This window comes from Limulus polyphemus, unplaced genomic scaffold, assembly GCF_000517525.1.
Source record: "Limulus polyphemus unplaced genomic scaffold, Limulus_polyphemus-2.1.2 Scaffold2063, whole genome shotgun sequence".
Taxonomy (NCBI): domain Eukaryota; kingdom Metazoa; phylum Arthropoda; class Merostomata; order Xiphosura; family Limulidae; genus Limulus; species Limulus polyphemus.
Genome location: NW_013667673.1, coordinates 129,837 through 152,751, shown reverse-complemented (window position 1 = coordinate 152,751; position 22,915 = coordinate 129,837). Strand labels below are relative to the sequence as shown.

Genomic DNA, 22,915 nt, shown 5'->3' with positions numbered 1-22,915 from the left:
ACAAGTAAACCGACTAAACTGAACACAGGAAAATACCGAGTAGTTTTTGTAAGGCTTTTTCATGTCACATTTAATTAAAATATGTCTGGAATAGTATGTAAAATCTATGGTTTTTAGAGAAAATGTAAATAACCAAGTTTGGTTTAGCAATGTGAAATAACAAATTTCAGAATTCATTTACACATATTACACATACAGTTGTGTATTTACACTTAATTTTCATTTAACTCAAGACATTAATTACGAGATGAAGTAAAATTTATTTTTAAAATTAAATATTTGAAGATTATCACATGACTGAGAGCCTGAGTGATAAGAAAAAATGTACTTGAAAACACTGAACTATTTTTATGTTGAAAAAAAAAGCTATTTAATAAAAAGAGAATACTATTAGGAAAAAAAAATCTGGCACATATAGTTATATAAAAAACATTTCTTAACTGATTACAACATTATTGTAGTTTGACAATGAAAAGAAAAAACAAATATTTGACTTAAATTTAAATAAAAGTTGTGACTGTATTTGAAAAATGATCCTGTTCCTTATGTGTGCATGTACTTTTGTTTGTAAAATGAAAAGCCATTTCTGAGTAGGATAACTGAGATATATACTCAATGTGCCTTAAATCAAACTAAGTGTAAACATTATTAATTTTTTTTATTCTTTTGAAAAAAGTTGATTAATTGTGTGTAATTACTTGGGTGTTTGAGAAGTAGTGTTATGAATAATTAAACTTAAGAGCATATATGTGTGATATTGAAGTGCATGTACATGTTTATATTAATGAAAGTTGTAAATTTTAGGATTTCATTGAGCTCAAATATTTCTCTGGTTTTTGAATTTTCTCCATTATGAAAAAAAAACAGTATGAGTATATTTTCTCAGTTTCAGTATAAGAAGTTAAGAAAAGGCATTTTCAAGCAAACATAAAATATCAAGGAAAGTATAAAATGTGTTTTGATTTCAGAGATTTTTTTCTGATTCAATATCTAACCCCTCTCAAAAGTAGCTTTTTTCGACTTTGCCATCTATGTGTGCAAATTTTCATTCGCCACTAGCCTTGATACTCTCACCTACATTCATGTTGTTGTGCAAATGATCATGTAGCAATCCTCCACCAATAGGAGTGCAATACAACTCCTGTCGTCACTAGCGCCCTCTCTTCCATACAGCCCGAAATCACTTCTTGATTGGCAGTCTTACAGTTCAGATGTGTTTCACTTCCATTTTTAGACCGATTTTGTTCACTTACAGTTGTTGTTTTTTCAATCAGGTATTTTTTTAAACCATATTTTTAAAAATTTCTACAAAATGAGAGTTTTTTTTTGGAGATAAAATTCTTTTTTTCCAGTCATCTTTACCCATCATGCACTTACAATTCCACATGGCACCTACCACAGCTGCTGTAACTACTACAGTTAATTTGCCTGCCACTTCAATGACATCTGAGCAAGCTTTAACTGTTCAGGAAGTAATGGCTTTAGTTCATAAGCAGTTGGCTACCTTTATGCGGTCATCTGAGTCACCTCTTGATTGTTCTGTCTTACTATGTGAGGGTTTGTTTGCACATGACAATAAGAATTTGGACAGCTTATTTCCTGCTCCTGCCTATGCTTTACAGTCACATTTTGTTTCAGGGGAGGTGCCCAGACCTCCATCCCCATTAATAGACTTAATCAATCAGGTATGTTATGTTTTATCCTTATCTCCTGTTTCCTGTGATTCTGCTACCTGCCTTTCTGAGTGAAGAGCCGTTGAGTCAGTATTTAGTGTTTCCACCTTCTACGGATATTGGGCTTTGAGCGAGTCGTTTTGGGAATCAGTTGCATTCGGTTGTCAGTATGCCTTGTCCTCTGCATACTCTGGGTAATATTCTCGCACATGTCTTCATTCAGTATTTCCTTCCTTAGACTTGCAGCACTTGGAATTGATTACTACTTTGTGGGTATTGGATCCTAATACTTTGGTTTCCTTTTCCCAGCCCCAGTTTTAATGTTTCTCTCCCTCCTGTTCCTGAGGGGTTTTTGTTGGACCAGTGGAGCCTTGTTCTGGATCCCTTGGATGCCCCTCTCATCCTTCCTCTTTCCTTACAGAGCGACTTTGCCTGGTGGTCAGATCAAGATGACGACAATATACGTGATCCTCATTCTTATCTGGAATGTCACCTCTTTACAAATGCTTCTCATTGCAGTTGGGGTGCCTATATGGACACTCGGGAGGTTTAGGAGAGGTGGTTTTTCCATATTAATCTCTTGGACATCCTCACCATTTATTGGGTTTTTGGTCACTTTTTCCATCCCTTTAGGGCTGGTTGCTGATAGTGCATTCCAACAACTCAACTATGGTTTTGTACATCTCCAGGCATGGGGCACTTGGCCGAGAGACATCTGTTTTCAAACACTGAACCTCCTGTTTTGGGCCCACAGTCATCACGTTTCATTTGTTGGCTTGTCATATTCCAAGTGCCCTAAATCTTGTTGTGGGTCGCTTATCATGTCGCAACAGATTCTCCCTAAGGATAGGTCACTGGGTCCATGGGTGTTTTGGGGGCTCTGTACCCATTGCCTTTGCCACTCATCTCAATTCTCTGCTACCCTGGTTTTAATCTCATGTTCCACATTTTTTGGCTGGATCAGTGGATTGGAGGGGTCTATACCTACCCTCCCATTCATCAGCTTCCCTGGATCCTTTCCATCATCTGGATCCCTCTGTATTGGGTTCTTTGGTGGCTTCATTTTGGCTGGCTTTGCCTTTGTTTCCACTCATGTGCTATCTACTGGTGTCACTTCCTCTTTCACTCTCTCTTTCCCCCATCTTCCTACATCAGACCCATTCTGGAGTGTGTCATCAGTCTGTTCCCATTCTCTGTCTTCACATGTGGCTTTTGTCCGATCCCTGGCCCAGCGGACAGGCCTTTTCCAGCATGTGTAGCAATCGTGTAGCATAAATCCCATATCACCTTTGTGCAAGAAGTACACATACATTTATGTACAAAATATGGTGTTTTTAATGACAATATTTTGTCTTTATATCTGATAGAATAGTGTAAATAACATTGTTTTAAAAATAAATCTCAACTTCATAAGCAGGTAGGGTTTATGGACAAGCTTGCATAATTTCTCTTAGATACAGAGTACATTCTCCAGTATGAAGTAGTACTGATTTTTTATATAATCTGAAATGTACAAAGTTAAAATAAAGTCCTATAAATGTATTTTATAGTAAACTTCACACTCAAATTTATCATTATTACTATCTGAACTGAGGTGACAACTAAAAATGGAAGCTTATGATCTTGTTTATATAGAATAAAATGAATACTGTTGTATTCAATTATTGTAAAGATTCAGAGACTTTAGATATTTAAAAATAGTAGAAGGATCATTTGGGTGTTATTATTGTTCAGTGTAAGAACTTTTTTCTCTAATTTACACGTGCTAATCTTGATTTATTTAGTTGCACAAGTATATTTTGAATCTTATTCATTTACAATTTTACACTGATATAAAATTTTTAAAATAAAAGAAATTTGTGAGTGAAATAGGAACAAGACTTTGAAGTCTATTCTGTATGACAAAACAGATTGGTCTTTGCTCTGAAACACATCTTGTGTAAAAGCTTGCAGTTTTTTTAGACGCATTTTATGGGCTTGTATAAGAATATTTGTGTGTATGTAGTAAATAAAATTTGTAAAGTATATTTGAATCCTTCAGGTATATAAACAGCCTTAAGAAAGTGAGATTTATTTTGAACACTATTTTTGATTTAGCATGTAGACTTTCTGTAATCAGAAGTTAAAGGTTGTTCAGAAAAGCATGGCTTGATACTTTACAGAAGATTTATTTTCCTAATTTGAAAATTGCTAGATTTGTACTTGTTGGCTTAGAAGATTAAAAAAAAACTGTTACCACTTTACATTGCAAATGCAAAAAAAAAAAAAAAATCTTAATTTTGGCCACTTAAATCTGAAACTCTTTTTTTATGGTTTTAAATAAATAATAATAAACTAGCATCAGAGATTACATAATCTAAAAAAAAAACCTGTATAAATTCTACTTAGGTTTTTATGCATTTTTTCATAGTAGCTTGACTATTTTTAAGTTTATAATTGAGAGTTGAATTAGAATATTTTTGTAGTTTTATTAGATATTATATTGATCTTGTAGTAAATAGATTGACTATTTCTATGTTAACAGTTAAGAATTGAACTTCATCATTATGCTTATATAATTGTAAAATAATAATGTGCCATTCAATTTATGAAAACTTAAGTTACAAAGCTTTTATATTTAATGCTTTAGAAGAGTACAAGTGAAATGTACATTAATTATGCACAAACAGTTATTATGAATATCTTATAAAGGTTTAAATAAAACTCCTTTATTACAGGTGTACATATAGTATTTAAAAGGAGTCATTCATTTTTATTGATGAAAGTTTTGAACCATGTAATGTTTTTTATGGTGTATAGCAAATATTAATGAGTCTTTTGAAAGATAAAATTTTTTAGATATGTCATGTATTGTGAAAGAGCAAAGATTTCTTCAATATCTGAGTAAAATTTTTAATAAGATAAATATTATTGTGTATATATAAATCAATTTTGCTACTTTGTTGATTAAATACAGCTTAGCTCCTAAATTGACTGCCATATTGTCACATTTTGATAAGCTTAAAGACATATATCAGTGTTAAATTGATGGAAGTATATACAGACTATTTTGGATAGACTGCACCTTTGTACATGTACACCTATTACCTTGTGTATAATGAGCACCTAGATCACTGTGATATCTTTCACATCCCACTAGCCATAGTGAGCCTTGGTATTGGGTGAAAGGCTAAGAATTAGGTCTCAAACATTGTTGTAGTAGGAAACTTTGAGATAACTCTGAAGTTTGATTGGTCAGTATTTGTGTGTGCATTGTGTGGCAGCTATTTACAAAACAAATTGCTAACTAGTTTTAGTTAGCACAATTAACATTTCAGAAATGTTAGTGATTATGTTTGATGTTGCTTTGCTAATTTCTGCAGCATTTTGTTGTTGTTTTTGCCAACACATCTTTTGCTGTTGAAGTCTGTTTTTCATGCATGTTTTTTTTATTTTTTATATGTATATATAAAGTTCCATTTTGTTTTCATCTGCCCTGTACGGCAGATGAAAACAAAATGTAACTTGTACTTAGATCTAAACTACTACTTTATTATAAAACAAATTACAAAAAAAGAAAACATCACAAAGAAGGCTATTTTTTCTCATTCACATGTTCACAAAATTGTGCATGTGAAGATCATAGATGATGACCATTATTCAAAGAATGTGTGTTTTACTTATGTGCAAAGTTAAATCATTACAAAGCAGTCAAGTAAAGTAATCAACATGATTATCCTGGGTAGTACCATCCACATTTTAAACCTTGTTTCACTCTCTTATAGAAGTGGGAGTGGGAGGTTATGCAACAATAGTAGGCTCAGATAAAATGAACAACTAGAGCTATGAGACTTTGGTTGTATTTTTTGTGTCAACAGAATATTGTGTTTGTGGAAGGATACTACATTTCTGCATTCAAATGTTTTATCAGTGCTCACCCACTCTTTTCACCACTTCACCAAAAACTAATTTTAGGCAGATATGGCAAAAATAAAACCAATACGATGAGCTTTTTGGTGAAAGTAATCCTCACAGCCATCTCCATATTGATTATGCCTATTTACAGTTAGTGGTAAATATCTTTGACAAAAGTTGAATTTAGCTAACTTCATTACACAGTCAGTAATGAGATTCCTGCAGTCCTAATCGATAATTTATAGAGTGCCTAACAGAATCTTTGTATGAAGCGTATGAGGAATTCCGTATAGCCAGTGACTGTACTGCCCGTATCTTCCAATTATGGAAATTAGGCTGTTAGTGCCATTTTGTGCATGTCATGCTTGCAATGATTGAGAACCAAAATATAGGTTGACTTGTCTGACTTCAGGTACAACTAAAATCTGCTGCATGTGAATATGTTGTGGTTATGAATAGACAAATATGAATAAACGAAATACTTGTTTGCTAAAATTTTGGCTAAAAAACGAAATTAGGATGGGTTGGCACAGGTTATGGACTATGCAATTTTATATACAGGTATACAGGGGCATCAATACTTTTTGGTGTAGGAGGGGTTTAAAAGAATGTTTACAGGCATTATTTATTGAATACTCACTGCTTCTATAGTCTGTGTTGTGTCGCTGGTAGTATTAACTAATCTGAGTTGGAAAGAGTGCTTTATGAGGAAATGAATAAACAAACTGGACACATCTACTAAATTCATTCAAAACATTTGAAACAACAAAGTGCTTTCTTTGAGTCAAATAGTATGAGATACATTTTATGCATGGAAAATTATCAGTGTTAAAAGGGTTCTGTAATTCCTGATGAATTGTAAAGAATGAAACACTTAAGTTAAATTTTGGGCACAAAGAAAGGAATATCTACAAGTGAAATTAACCAGGTGACAAGTGTAAATAGGGGGGGGGGGAGGCTGCAGTTCCTACTGACATCCTTGGGTATACAGTTATGTTACTTTCATTTGACTGTATCTGTAATTTTTCAGTATGCAAAAGTGGAATAAACTTACTTTAGAAAAATGGTCATAACTCTATTCATATATGCTATCATTCATTTTCAAATACAAGATCTAAGCCTGGGTACCATTTTTATACACTTAGTTATTAATACAGGATATTTATTTCATAGTTCATTAGCATAGACCTACTTGTAGATTGTGAAATACATTGACTTTCATATTAAGACTATTTAATTTCCATTATTTTATGGCTTTGGATGTTTTAAGCATATGCAGTTTGTTCTGTACTTGAACCTATAGGCAATTGTAATGATAAATGTGTTGCTCACTGCCCATGTGCATGTTGGCCATAGCAACATGTATTCAGTTTTTGAATAGAATGAACTTTATATTGAACTTGATATTGTTTTTTCACAGCGTCCAATACCCCACCCTTACCCTCACAGCAACCAAAGGCCAGTAATGAATGGGGTAAGGTCCATTAAACTATCTTTAGGTTTTATTTTTGTAGCTTTTGAATGTTTTTAGCATGATTTTTTATGATATTCATGAAGCTTTTAACAGCATGTTTTGTGGTGTTTCTTGTAAGGTAAATCAGAGTTAGACATTTGTCCTAAGACCAAAAACTTGGGACAAGAAAAAATAAATTTAAGTTATATTATACAAACCTCTATGTTTTTTTTAATATTAATACATTTAAATACATTAGGTAATTCTAGATTTTATTTTTAGAGGACAATATAAGATTCATCTTGTATATTTTTCATCTGAAAATGCAAACTCTGTATAATGTGCACATAAAACTACACATTTGATGATGGTGTGATATGTTAGATACTAGAATATAAAATAAGGGTTACTGAATCAGTTCGTCTGAATGTTCAAACTGCCAAAAATTAGGTACTGTAAATTACTATAATGAAAAAGTGGAAGAGAGAAAAATGAACCACTTATTTAACCTGAAACAAGGAAACTGAAAATAATTATATAAACCTACAAAAAATTAGAAGGATTGAAAATAATATTTTCAACCATATGCCAGTACTGATATAATCTAAACAACTAGTTGTTTTCCAACAAATCTAGTAACTTTTATTTAACTTATCAGAAAGTGTCTTAAATCTTAACATAAAAAAGGAGAAACTTTGATTAATGTAGCTGTAAGTATTAGTATTAACCCCATTTAAGTTATTTATTGGTTAATTTGGCCAGTGTGAAGGTATATCTTCATAACAAGACAAATGATAATTGAAGCTCACAAGTGATCATTTAATTCTGAAATGATCTACTTGCATCTCCGCATACAGTAGCTATTCCTCATGCGTGTCTTTGAGACTTTGTACATACTGCTGGACTTGAGCTGTCTCCCACCTAAGACATGGTTTAATGCTAACTGCGCGACTTAATCATCATGTGACAATAGCTCTCCAGCAAAAGTATGGCAACACATCCTCCATGTGCAGATTCCCATAAACACTTGTGCTCAAAATGAGTTTCATTCTTTTCCTCGGCACTGTTGTAAACAGACATTAGCAGAGTTTGAACTTTGTTCAATGTGGTGAGATCTGCACTGCTGTTATTCCAGTGTTAACTTTTGTATATTTTATTTCAATGCTTTTCGGTTACTGTGTAAAAAAAATAATGATTTGAAGTTTCCTTTAATAACAATGACTTCTCAAGTGACAATGACTACTACCTCCTCTTAGGGTACTGGCGATGTTGCTACCACTGACCCTACTTCGTCTGCGGCCACTATAGGACCATTGACTGTGGAGGACATTACTGCAATTAATTAATTCCTTCATTGCCTCACCTACTTTGTCCCTATGTTGGAAGTGTGTTCTCCTCTTTCTGAACCTGTCCATGAGGATGAGGATTTTGATCGGCTCTTTCCACCTCCTGGGTTTGCACTAGGATCCTCTTTACTTGTAAAGGACAATGTTCCTTCTCAAAATTTCTTTATAGATTTGATTTCACATGTTTGTTCTTTACTTTCTCTTTCACCTATGTCTTTTGGTTCTTTCTGTTCATTACTAGCTGAAGACTATTTGGTTTTCCTCCTTCTCCAGACATATGTGTATATGCTGACATGTTTCTGGATCAGCTTTGTGCACTTTATCAAATGGCTCATCCTCTTTGACCCCAGAATTCCTTTGCCATGGCTTATGGCATTTCCCCTTTTCCATTCTTGCATTCCTAATCCCTCAAGTCCCTTTTATCCATTTGGGGAATTAACACCCTATCTCCAATAGCTCTAGTGATCAGTTTTCCTGCTTTTCCTTTTTCTTATCCATATCCTTCATTACCTCTTCCCTTCATCTTCTCTCTGAAACCCTACACCATGATCCTGATAGTTTTTCTGGAGATCTACAGTTGAGACTTTTCAGTACCTTGGCCAGGGTTTTGTTTTCTGCTTTGTCCCTGCTTAATTGGTTCCTCTGTTGTTAGAACTTTCTCTGATGTGATGCTCTTCTTTCTGCTGTTTGTCTTCCCCATTCTTGTCTCTGTCTGGCTCCTTTTTCTTCGCCCTGAAGTCTTTGGTAGTGTTCCTAATACCTCTGAGACTTGGACTGAGGCTGCCCATATCTGACACTAGTTCTTCCTTTCCTAAATGGTTTCTTGTCTCTCTCAACTTCGTGAATCCATGCCCAATTCTCAATCCTGTGAACCCTTTACCTTCTACTTTTTTCCATTTCTCTTCCCTCTAATACTTCTCACTGTTCCCTCTCTTATTGAGTTGTCATTGCATGTCCCAACAGTGGCTACCTTCCTTTGTATCCTGTTGGCTCAGGCCCCATGGAAGCACGTCTGTTTCTGTTTGCAAACCTCTGGACGCTATTTGCACCCAATTGTTGGATCATTCCAGTTCTTACACAAGGCTTTTCTCTTCACTTTTCATCCTTTCCTCGTTTGACTCCATTACCTTCTCCTCCTGATCCTAAGCATCTTTCTGTATCTCAAGGTCACACTATCAAATCTTATGGACCAAAGAACCAATAAGAGGGTTCTTTGCTCCTCTACAGGATTTTGTTCATGTCTTTTGATTATTCCCAAAGAGACTGGGAACTGCCATCCCGTCATCACTTTTTCTTCTCTCACCCATCATTTAGTGGATTCTCAGTTCTAATTGCCCAGTCCTCCCAACGTTTTTTTTAATTAATTCACTAGAATCAGGGGTATCAGTTTTGAGCTCATCACATTTACAGTCTTGGACATTGTTTCCATTTTTACCTGTATGACTGGCTTTTACTTGTTTCTTCTCAGGAGGCCTTTTTCTTGACCATGTCACTTTTCTTCCAGAAAGCTGCTCATCTGGGTTGGCTGGTCAAACCTTTCATGTCATTTCACACTCCAGCCCAATACTTGGTTCAACTTGGATTATTTTTCAATTCCTGACTCAGTTGAGCTCAGCTCCCCATTTATCTGCAAGACATGCCACATCTAATCATCTTGGCTCTTGCCTCTTCTATACTTCCTCCAAGAGTGGTTCTATCTCTTTTAGGAACTCTTGCATCTCTCAAATGTCTTGTCCCTTTATGCCAAGATCACAGAGCTACTTCAGTGGGCTTTGGTTATGCTGCTGCCTTCTCTTCTTGAGGATCAGTCTTGGTGCTAGATTGTGCCAGTAATTCTGTTTACAGTCTACTCTTGCCCACCACATCCAGATTTTCTTCTCTTCACTGACAAACCTCTAATGGGTTGGGTGTGTCTCTGGGTGATTTCATGGCCTCAGAGGTTTGATCTAATGTGGAGCATATTTTGCACTTTACTATTTTGGAGGTATTAGCTGCTGCCCATTGGGCATGTTCCTACTTCCTGTCTCAAATGGTGGATCACTTGTTTATAATCCACTTCAACACCCCAAGAATATTTGCTTCTACAAATTAAACATTTCTGTTTTGTTTCCAATCACATCGGTTTCGTCTATCCTCCTGTCATGTCCAGGGGGCTTTGAACTTCGTGGTGGATCGTCTCTCTTTCAACCCAACAGGATCTTTTCATTGAGTGGTTCACTCCATTTTCAGGTCTTTATGTGGATCTTTTCCTAGTTGTGCATACCAATGACCAATGCTTTTGCCACTCCTCACAATACCAAATTTCTCTTTTTTTGGCCCCAAGGATTGGTCTCACCTCTTCCTATATGTGTCTTCTTCTTCTACGTGTCTTGCCTTTGATTTGCATGATGTGACATTTCTTGTAGGATTCTCTTACTGGCCCCTTTTTGGCGGGCCCAGTCTTGGTTTCCTCTTCTTCACTGACTGGTCCATCCACTACTCTCCCATCAGGCTGTTGCCCACCTTTTGGCCTTCTTTACCTGGTTGTCTGACCAAGCATTGTTGATTTTTATCATATCAGGTGCCATTTTTCTTTCCATCTCATTACAATTCTTCCTCATTCATTGTTCCTCTTGTCCAATTCCTTTGCCTGATTGGAATCTTAATGTGGTTCTACATGCTCTTGCCCAGGACTCATTTGAACCATTGGCCACTTACTCATTATACCATCTCTCTCTCTCTCTCTCAAAACCTATTTCCCTCTTCTTGCCAGTGGTTGTTACAGATATGATCTTTATGCATTGGATTCCTTCCATACTTTGTTTTACAGATCTTCTTTGATCTTGTTCCATGACTGCTTGTTTCTTCCTAATATTTGGGTGGCTTAGGATGAAAATCATTCCTTCTCTCCCATTGCTTTTTTCACAAGTCTCAGCCATCTATAATCTTACTGATCCTGATTGTCTTTTTGTATCCAGTTTGACCAGTCAGTTGTTATTTGGCATGCATGGCACAATTTCTGGGTTCCCACAATCGTTTTTTCTTGCCATGGGATCTTCCTTTTCCAGGGATGTTTCATTCTCTATATTTACTGGATGGATTTGTCAGTTCATTCAGATCACATATTCCTCCATGGATGGAGATGCTTGCAGGCTGTATCATGTCACCTCATTTCAGATCTACCACTTAACTCAACCTCTGGCCTTGCACTATCGACAATTCTAGGATCAGATCCTCCAGGCTGGAATGTGGACTATGCCCAACACCTTCATCTCTCATTACCTCCACCATCTAGCAGTTTCATTTTCCCCAGGATATTGCTTACCTCCAGTTGTCATTCTCCACACTACTCACCATCTGTGATGAGTAAGTGTATCTCTTATTTTTTACCCTTTTTTACTCTATATGATTTGCTTCCCAAAACCTATTCAGTGGCAGGTGTTGCCTCACAGGGTATACTTATTTCCTTAATCCGCATTAAGTCAGGAGTAATGGAAAGTGTTAAGTCTATCTGTATTGGCTCCCAGTGTGCCCACTGTTGAGATGAGGTTTTTTCTGCAAGACCAAAGACCACTAAGCTGGTATTTATCTATGTATACGCATATATATCTTTCACTGTTAATTCCAGTCCGTGTGTTGCCTCTCTAGTAAACCCCTGCTATAGTGTCACACTCCATGGGCTTTCCCCTTTAGTCATCTTCTCTGTAGGGAGCTCCTCTAGGTTTTTACAATTGCACCACCATATTAGTGTGGGATTCTAGCTACTGTGTGCAGAAAGGTAAGTGGATCATTTCAGAAGTTAAAATCTGCCTTACCTCTCTGGATACCTTCACACCCTTCCTCCCCACTATTAATGTGTGCTATTCTTGCCTTGTTTGAGAATGAAAATAGTTTAGTTTTAAATGCAAGTGCTCATGAAGATCTACTGTGCATGGAAGATGTGTTTCTCTCCTATTGGTGGATGGCTATTGTTACACAATGATTACATCACACACTAGTGCAGCTCATGTTAAAAGGTGTCTTAGGTGAGAGATAGCTCAAGGCTAGTAGCATGTGCAAAATCTCAAAGGCAGATGCAGATGGAATAGCTACTCTGTACAGAGAGATAAGCATCTCTCAGAAATATATTTCCAGGTAAGGAAAATGTTAACATTTGTCTTGTTTGTCTTATTTATTTAATTGTACAATCCTATTTAGTTTTTATTGGCACTACATGTTTAAACTGTGAATTACATGAGGTAAAGTGTTTTGTCAATTTAGATTATAGATGTTATATTTTCTTTAGAATTAAGCTTAGTGTTGTTGATGAATGTATGCAAATTTTCTACAGTGTGAATGTGACTTTCTATCTACTCTACAAGTCATTTTTCTGTGTATCCTTTTCCTTCTGAACTCATATTTCATTTTTGGATTTCAGTGCTGTTTTACTATGGTTAAATTGTTAAAACATATCTGTATTACACATGATTTGATTTGTTTGTTGTTTTGTCATTATTATTTCGCTGCTCCTGTATATGTACATGTGTCAAAAACACTGAAATGGATTATTGTTTGATCATATGTCATACGTTATTCCTCTAAGAATCACTCCCACTTTCATTCCTTATAACTTGATTTAGTTGTGCAGTATATTGGCCAGCTCTTTATTATGCATTTCACACATGCACAGATTGGCTTAGTGCTTTACTATAGTATTACGATTATGGTTTCATATTTTTCCTGCAGTTGAGTTTACTACAAATAGTGTTGAGTGCACACCACATGATGCAACTACTATTTTTTTTTCTATTTTTTGTTTGAATTAGATTTTGTTACAAAATCTTATTGCTTCTCTCGAATTATAGTATTTATTTCCAGTTTCTAATAATTTTAAGATGGTTGGTCAAAATAGCGATCATGTCCTGCCCTTTCCACCTAATTTCTGTTTATTTTCTCAATTTGAAGTTTGGTTCAGCTTGATGATATAGCATGACATAGAATGTAGTAGTAATAACAAATGCCAGCATTTTCTCACAACTTGGTAAATTTCCAGTGCACAAGTTACAAAAACTGTGTTGGGTGACTTACCAAAATACATATGAGTTGGCTTGTCAGAGAGATACAGCAACATACTATCATAATGGTTTCTATTGTTGGCTGGTTTCATTTGGTAAAAGAATAATGCAAAGTTTAAATCACTTAATACTAACAAAAGCATTTCTTCATGTTACATGGTTAGTATAACTAATGTTCACTAGTAGGCCTAACTTCACAAATAAACTTTCAAATGGAAATTGTACTTCTACTGTAATTTCACATCTCCTTTGAAGCACAAGCTTATTATTCACAGCACTGAAGTGAATAATTGGTAGAAGTAACAAACAAACTAATTCATGCACTGAAGACTCAATTGATTAACAAACTTGTTAATTAATAATTCACTCTAACCTAACTCACATTTTATATATGACTCAAATTATTTGTTTCCTAATCTTTGGATTGTAAACCATGCTCATTAGGGTACACCAGATTTTTTTTCTGCTAAACATAAACACACATTTTGATAAATGCTAGATTAACAATATCAGATACAACACTACTTAAAAAATAATCAGTTTGTGCTTTAAGCAAAATTATGATCAATCCTGTTAATGTTCTTTTGAGTAAGGTATTTGGTCTAAGCTCATAATTGTATCATTAGACTTCTTTTTCTTCAACTCAGAGATATAATTGACCAAAGTGGTTAATTGTGCCCAAAAATACGGGCAGGAAATGATCCAATGCTAAATTTCCTCATGATGCAGTATCTAGTTGATAATTTTGATACTGTGCATGCATTAAGTTTATTTATTTAAAAGTTATTTCTGGCCACATAGCACAATATTTTTGTTATTAAAGTTAGTAAAGTCACCACAGAACCAAATAATTGCCTGTGGAGAAAGATAAAATGGATCAGTGTTCTTTATGGGTCACTTTCTTGACCATGGAAAGAGCATTTTTGTGAATGTTGTTTCTCTTATTTTTGTTTTTCTAATAAATCTGTAGAAAAAAAAAAAAAGCTGATGCTGAAGTTCTGTGTTAAAGATTTTTAATGTAGTTTACCTTTGGTTGGACAATTTTATAGTCAGTTGTATCATTAAATTTGTTTTTTTCCACAGAGGCCATTAGCTCAACCCTATCCCCAGCCTACACAAAGAACTGTGCTCAGTGGGGTAAGGTTCTTCTATTGCATCTCACATAGCTGAAACATTTTCACAAGTGGCTTAATTCTGTTCTCATCAGTGCAGTATTAAGCAAACACACGTAATATAGGTTGTGGTATATATTATGTCTGAATTCTGTTAAAGTGAAAGGTTGTGTGTCTTTGTTTGTAAGTACATTTCTAGTGTAAGTCACTAAAATGTGTTTGTGTGGTACATATATATGTGTGTGTGTGTGTGTGTGTGTGTATGTATGTATGTGTATGTGTGGGCTTGGTCCTATCTTTGAAACAGAAGGGTATTAGGCACTTTAGTAGTATGATTAACATTTTTACATTAGGAGTATTATTTTATAAGTTGAACGTAGGCACAAAATTTGATATGTACTGTGTTTTTGTACACTTTTTCATGAGAACAGTCTAGTTTGAGAAATGCAAAACTTACAAGAAACACTAAATCTTTTGATGTCGTATATTTACAATAAAATGGTAATAGTTATGTAATAGTAAGCTATAATACTAGTTTAGAACAAAAATGCTAAGACCTCACTATCATATATTTACTTATTGTTGCTCATCTTGCATATGTATAAGATATTGACAGTCCCTACATTTTGATTTAAAAATAAGTAATTTTATTTACTTACATTTAAATATAGTTTGATTTGCATACATTTGCTAATTTAGTTTGGTCCATCATATGTGTACTGATCTAGAAGATATTCTGAACTAGTTTAGCTTAGAAACCTGCTTCCCTGTTCTACTTTCAACCATCCAATAACATAAAGTTCTCTGTATATGTAAGATTATTTAAAAAATGAACCCTCACTTCTTATTTTAGATTGCCTAAGCACATCACATTCACTGAGACTACCGTAGAAAATATGCAAGATGCTATATTGAAATGTTGTCAACAGCTACTAATGTTTAGATTTAAACTGTTTTAAAATTTACAATCGTTAGGTCTAGTTTTAACTGTTTAGAAACTGAGGAATGAGTGTACAGATCCGTGTAGGAGGTTCTCTTTAAATGTTACTTTAGCTTTGAAAGTAAGTAAACTGTTATGTTCCAGTGCAATATTAATTTTTCACTACCATGTAAAATTTTGTTTACTTTTAAGTAGTTCATTTCTATATATATTAACTTTGAAAGTGAGTTTTTGTATTGTTTTAAAAATATTTTGTTTGCTTTGTGATAACAGAATGAATGTATATTATTAAAACCCATATATATTAATTTATTCACCTCAAAGTTTTGATAGTAAGCTTGTGCAGTAGTTGTCAGTCTTGATGTTTACTTTTGTGTATGTTTAGTTTTGTTTGAACATATTAGTACATACATATATAAAGCATAATTAAAAGCTTCAATCTACATTTACACTGTTTCTGTGACACTACTGTGTTATTTTCGCTTTGTTGCTGTGTAAAAAAATATTTTATTTCTATAAAGTTGTGCCATTTAATAGAGCATTTGGTGAAAATGATATTGCGGACTGCTTAAATAGGCAATTGAATTAAAAAACTCCAAAGATACATTTTAAATATATTGAGATCAAAGGTAAAGCACAACCTGGAGGGGACAAGTAAACCACCTGTAGCTTATCTAATACTTAAGAAGAAAGTACTATGCAAGTAGTTAGTGTTCTAAAAGGTTACTACCAGTAGGTTAAGTTTTGCTCCATAACATTCCTATGGAATGTAGTGCAAAGCTTTAAAGTTTCTTTTTAAATGTGTTCAACTTATAGTAGAGACTACAGAATGTTCAGTGAAAAATATTTAACAGTGGGTAGTCAACATTGTTCAATGAAAACTGTGTAACATTGGGTAGTCAACATTTTTAAATTAAAAATATTTAACAGTGGGTAGTCAACATTGTTCAATTAAAAATATTTAACAGTGAATAGTCAACAATGTTCAGTGAAAAATATTTAACATTGGGTAGTCAACAATGTTCAGTGAAAAATATTTAACAGTGAGTAGTCAAAGTTTCATATAGAGTAACATGTATACTTAGAATGTGTTTGGTATAGTTTTTCTACTTGAGGTTTTTATCTGTATATGAAATAACAAAATTACTTTCTTGTAAATTCAGTATTGAAAGAACATGTAACCAGTAAAATATTGAAGGATTGTTTGTTCAGGTATGAAATGTTAAGTGAAAACACTCGTGTTTTTCAATGTAAAACATATATATATATATATACGCACACACACACACAACAGGTTTTCAAAAATGAAATGCATGTGCTTGTCAGCTGGAAATATAAAACAGTTTATTCTGTTTATTATTGTGAAACAATACAATAAGCCTGGAATGTATTGGTATAAAACTGATTGCCTGAACTACAAGAATTTCAGTAGTGAAGTTTACTCATAAATCTTGTAAGTTTTTCATCAATATCTAGCTGCAAGAAAGTACCATATATTGGGTCTTGTTTTATTTAAATTCATTTTGTCAGGAGTTACTCGTTGTGAAAAGCTTAAAAACAGTTTTTCTGTGTAGAGCAACTACTTATCTGACAAATATAAAGAAAATTGTTGGCATATCATATGCTGTTCACATCACAAATAAGCATGTGTAAATTATAATTTCATGCTAGCTCTGAAACTGATAATACACAATGAGTAAAACTGGTTTTTGACATTATAATGTCTAAAATATTTGGTACATTCATTTGAGAAACAGAAGACTTCAGAATATATTTCTTTTTAAATCATAATTTCTTACTGGATGTTGATGTGACACTAAATTACTGATATCCTAATTTTTGTTTTTATGTAGATCTTATCAGTTTATTTTTGCATGTAAAGAATATAATGCCATGCACATTTCAGTTTTTTTACCCTTTCCCTCGCAAGGTATGAAGTACATAAAATATACATGTGATTGACTTTAGTGTGATAAAAAAAAAGGCTATTAAGTCAATAAAAAAGGGTATCTTAATTATACTGGAGAAGATAGGCCTTACGAGGTGTACATTTTTGAAAAAATGGTAGCATGAAATCTCAAATTGTGTTGAAAGGTAATAGAAACATGTTGAAAATTATTCCTCATGTTACACTCAAATTACATTTCGTAATAGTAATATGCTTTTAATGTAATTATTCCTACTAATGTCATCTTGGGTATTTTGGAACATTCAAAACTCTTCAGAGAAATTGGTTTGAAATGTTAAAATACATATATGTGCCTTTAAAGTTTTGTTACTAGAAAGTTAATAGAGAGAAAAATCTGGAACAAGGTAAATTATGCTGTTAATGACACAGTAAGAGAAAGGTAGAACTGTTTATCAAAATCTGGGAAATGGAGTGCAAGTGAGATTTGGAGAATCAGTAGAAGACTTAAAAACACTGAAACAGTTGTAAAAAAGTAGATGTGAAAAAGTACCGAAGAATATGAATATAGAAAAACACGATGTTACAAAGAAGTTAGTGAAGTGAAAAATGAAAATTAAATTTTAGAAAGCTTGCAAAGATTAGCTTTTAGTATTAACACCGAGTTCGCTGGCCAGGCCGGGAAGTTTTGTTGATTTTTTTTTAATAGGCCATCAATGTGTTTTTTGTTTTATTGGCTAAGGTTTTCCATACATTTTCCCTGTAGTCTGAAACCATTTTACCGGAAGAAGTTAATTCAATCGGTAGCAAAGAAACATTTCCCCAGGGTTGGATCTTATGACCAGCATGTGGTTTTTTGTTTTATTGGCTAAGGTTCTTCATACATTTTCCTTGTAGTCTGAAACCATTTTACCGGAAGAAATTAATTCAATCGGTAGCAAAGAAACATTTCCCCAAGGTTGGGTCTTATGACCAGCATGTGGTGGTTGTTATGGTTCAAAATATATTGATCCTTTCAAAGAAGAAATTACCAGAATGTTTTAAGAAGGAGCTAATGATGATGCCAAAAAGACTAGTCCCAGAGGAATGGTGAATACTTGGTCAATAAATATCCTCAGCATATTGATATTCCAGCTAAAAATGAGATACAACAAGTTATATCTACACTGCTCAGGAAACAATGCATTGATGGATCTATATACTAGGCATTTTTGATGAGCACAATGGCAATATTACACCTGCAAATATGCTACGAATCTTCAAGGATCAATATTCTTGGCATGATGACATATTCCAAATGGAAAATTGTGCTCCATGTCAAATCCAAGATATCCTCCATGAAGGTAAACATGAAAAGAAATATGTAAAAAACACAACAGAGCTCATTACCATTACTACACAGGTGATTCTATCCATCTAACGTACAAGTTATAACATTAGTACGCAGGTGATTCTATCCATCTAACATACAAGTTATAACATTATTACACGGGTGATTCTATCCATTGAATATAGAAATTCTAACATTACTACGCAGGTGATTCTATACATCTAACATACAAGTTCTAACATTACTACGCAGGTGATTCTATCCATCTAACATACAAGTTCTAACATTAGTACACAGGTGATTCTATCCATCTAACATACAAGTTCTAACATTGAATCACCTGCATAGTTATCCATCTAACATACAAGTTCTAACATTAATACGCAGGTGATTCTATCCATCTAACATACAAGTTCTAACATTACTATGCAGGTGATTCTATCCATCTAACATACAAGTTCTAACATTAATATGCAGGTGATTCTATCCATCTAACATACAAGTTATAACATTACTGTGCAGGTGATTCTATCCATCTAACATACAAGTTCTAACATTACTAGGCAGGTGTATCTATCCATCTAACATACAAGTTCTAACATTACTATGCAGGTGATTCTATCCATCTAACATACAAGTTCTAACATTACTATGCAGATGATTCTATTCATATAACATACAAGTTCTAACATTACTATGCAGGTGAATCTACCCATTTAACAAACAATTTCTAAGTGTAAGGCTCATGAGTTCCAAAAGCACATAACTTTCTTGAAAATAAACAGATATTTTCTTTGAAAGTATAATTGACCCCCTGTTTCATGAAGGCATCAATTTATGCCATTTTTAGTAGTTAGAACATATTTTTTTATTCACCCTTAAAACAAATTCTTGACAAATCGTACTATATTTTCAGGCCTGGCTCATGAACTCGGTGTTAAAAACTGATTTGCAAAAGTTCAATGAAATATTCTGTAAAAAAAAGGGCAAATTTGTATATATATGCAAAACATAGTAAATATTTATGGATTCAAGTAAAATTTCCTAAGAAAATCCAGTTTGTTAATAATGAAAGTTCTTGTGAATAGTTGATAAATTAAATTTGTGGTCTTAGAATAGTCTAGTGGGTTACTTTACATTACAAGTGTACGAGAGTCAACTATTATACCGTGTCTTCGTTTGAGAGAATATTTATTTTCAAAGTGCATTTTCTGTCTTTTATAGGTGAATCCTGGAGGAATGTCACTGTATGGTTATACTGCCAACACACTTCCAGCACAATATCTCCAAACAGTTCCTTCTATGTATGCCACTCGACCTGGAGCAACTGTTTACTTACCAGCAGGATATGATCCAGGTGCTCGTTTTGATGGGCATGGCATGCCTGTTGTTCCTGTGAGTTATCAGTTTTGATTCTTTTTACCCAAAACCTTCCAAAATTTGTAAGATTGTTTTAAGTGTTTAACACATTCAATATAAAGAAGACTATACATATTGAGCTATTTTTTCATGGTTATTTTCTAAAATTGAAAGTTAATACACACACCAGGCTGCATAGCCATAGATCTTTTCAAGAGAAAGAGCAGTTTTTTGAGAGAAAAAAAAGAGGGAAGGCTGTCAGATCTTGCATTCTTAGATTTAAACATTAGAAGAATTTGAAACACTTACATAGCCATTGTAGAAAATATCATAAAAGTTACAATAATTTCTTCACCCTTACATATGTTACAACAAAAATATATGGTCATTTATGGCAATCCATCACTTAAAAGATTATGAGTTGAATTCCAAAGGAGTACAGATTGTATAAGTTGGTTTTCTTTGACTACTTGAAAATAGTGTCAGTAAATCTAACATTTTATAGCTGAAGTTACATTTGACTTCTTTCCCAGTAGATATTAACAATCTCGCTACAGGCTCGACTGAATCAGCTGATTTCGTGAGACCCCAAATTGACCTTCATAGTTTCCATTCTATAACTTCTAATGTGCTTTGTGTATCTTCACGAAATTTAACAACCTTTTATTATGCATTAAAACTCATTTTTTGACAAAAAATCTAAATTTTTAATCAAGTATTTTCACTGGGAATTTCTCCATGAATACATGGAGTCCAATTATTGACTGCTTTAAGTGCAAAGTGATTTTTATGTTACAATTAAAAATACTTTTCTTCATTTGAAAATTCTCAAATTGCATTTACTTAATCTGTAAAAACCTCCTAGATAAATTTCAAAAGTTTTTATCAGTAAAACTTTATATTTCATTTGTTATTTTCTCTACCCTAACTCTATATAAGGTTGGTCAATTTGACTTAACTTTCATAACCACCATAAGAAAATACAAAATAAATCTAAATTGCCCTTTTTTTCCTTTCTGGAATGACTTCAAATTGTAGCGTGAAACTACATTTATCTTAAAAGTATACATCTGTTTCTACTTAAATTTTATTGTCTTTTGAACTGTGTCTAACTAATATTTCTGCCACACAAGTTGTTAATTTCTTGGTGAACATGTATCTCACATTACCTTATTTAATTAGACTAATGCACAGACTGCTTGCGAATATACTTTGTGAAAAAATATTAATATATGTTTTCCTTTATTTTACCTAATCTAACTTAAAAGGTTTGTAATTTTTACATTTTAGTTACTTTTATAATAATAAATAAAGAATACACATGAAAAACAAGAAATATAGTCTTTACCTAGGTCTTTTTTTTGCTGTTGACTTGATGAATCTTAACCCCACTTTTTTATACTAATGGTACTACTGTACTAAATAATTTTTTATTTAATTCAATAATGCAAAAAAAGAACACGGAATAATTACATGTGAAATGCATAAAATTTTCTATAATTATCACAGTTTCTCTGGCTTTCCAACTATGTGACAAAAGCTGTTAAAAATTCAGCTAAGCTCGTTGATGTGTTTTTCATAGGAATAAAATTTGAACTGGAAGAGAGCAAATGTCACAATTTTCATACTAGGGGAAATTGAGGGTTTGTTTTAAATATTGCCTTATAAAATTAAGAACTTCAAATTTATATGACACTAAAATTTGGAATATTAACCATGTTTTTATGACAAGTTTATTTGTATACCATGATAATAAAATACTTGAATTAAATTTTGGATGTGACTCAATAAAACCTCGTGACATGGACAGAAAAGGATGCCTGTATGGGTACAGTTAACTTGTTGTTACAAATCAAAGTGACAATTCCACTTTCATCAAACACATAAAGTAGAATTTTTTGCAGTGAATTTAGAAAGAAACTATTAAATAGGACTTATAAAATGTTTAAAAAAAATCATGAAAAAGGACTTTTTTTATTCCATGAATGAAATGTTTTTTCCAGTTGTAAATTGCATTACAGTCAGATTATTTACATAATTTTAACATCTTTCTGTAGCCTGCACCCCCTGGAGTTACTCCCAATGCTGCTCAGTTAGCCATGATGCAGGGGAATTCAGTGATGTTGGGACAGCAGAAATCCAGTTATATGACAGGAGGCAGTAGTGGAGGGTACACCTTTTGGTAAACTGATGTAGGGTATAGGGTAGTGTGATTCTTGCACAAAGGCTCCATCTGGTCAGGGGTCAGAGGCCCCTACTTCAGGATATGCCCCAGGGCTATATGCAAGTAATTGCCTTGATCCACAAGAAAAGCGATCAGTTTAGTAATTCATATATATGTTATAATGTCATGAAATCTTTTTTTGGACTGAGAACAAAATCAAGTGATAAGTTACAATATACAATATTGTAGATGCTTTTAATGTATACTGTACTATACTTTCGGAGCTCTTTTTATTTACAATGTCAATGCAGTGCTGTCAATTGAAATATAAAGTTGTAAATTATCATCCTTTAAAAGTGGCTTTGAACCTGTTTTTTTAGTGAATTTTTAATGCAAATAATATGTTCATTTAGTGACCAGTGAGTGTATAAGGCAAGCACTTCCAAGCTATAAATAAAAAATGGATTTTTATTCAACTCCTTAGTTGTGTAATTTATGTTAATTAATATTTATTTGTATAAACATAGTTGAAGCAGTAGCTAAAAGATTTTTTGGGTAGTATAAACTACCAAAAAAAAAAGTTGATTTTTACAAATTGGGATGCTTGATTTATACACCCATACATATGGGTGACATTGTGATACCTATTTAGTTACAGAAATGCAATTATTACATGCTGTAACAGTTGTGGATAGATGCCACCCC

At 33.5% G+C, this 22,915-nt stretch overlaps 1 protein-coding gene across 5 annotated transcripts in view; it reads left to right on the top strand.

Moving 5' to 3' along the window:
- Positions 1-22,686, top strand: part of LOC106465827 (DAZ-associated protein 2-like) — a 38,844-nt gene extending 16,158 nt beyond the window's left edge. For 2 of the 5 annotated variants that reach the window (XM_013926063.2, XM_022393777.1), the window contains 4 exons: positions 6,988-7,041; positions 14,483-14,536; positions 19,912-20,082; positions 22,104-22,686. In XM_013926063.2, coding sequence (XP_013781517.1) covers positions 6,988-7,041; positions 14,483-14,536; positions 19,912-20,082; positions 22,104-22,232 — 408 coding nt within the window. In that variant the 3' untranslated portion in view covers positions 22,233-22,686. The remainder of the gene's footprint in view (positions 1-6,987; positions 7,042-14,482; positions 14,537-19,911; positions 20,083-22,103) is intronic. The other 3 variants (XM_013926065.2, XM_013926064.2, XM_013926066.2) reach the window with 3 other exon arrangements.
- Positions 22,687-22,915: the final 229 nt, after the last annotated feature.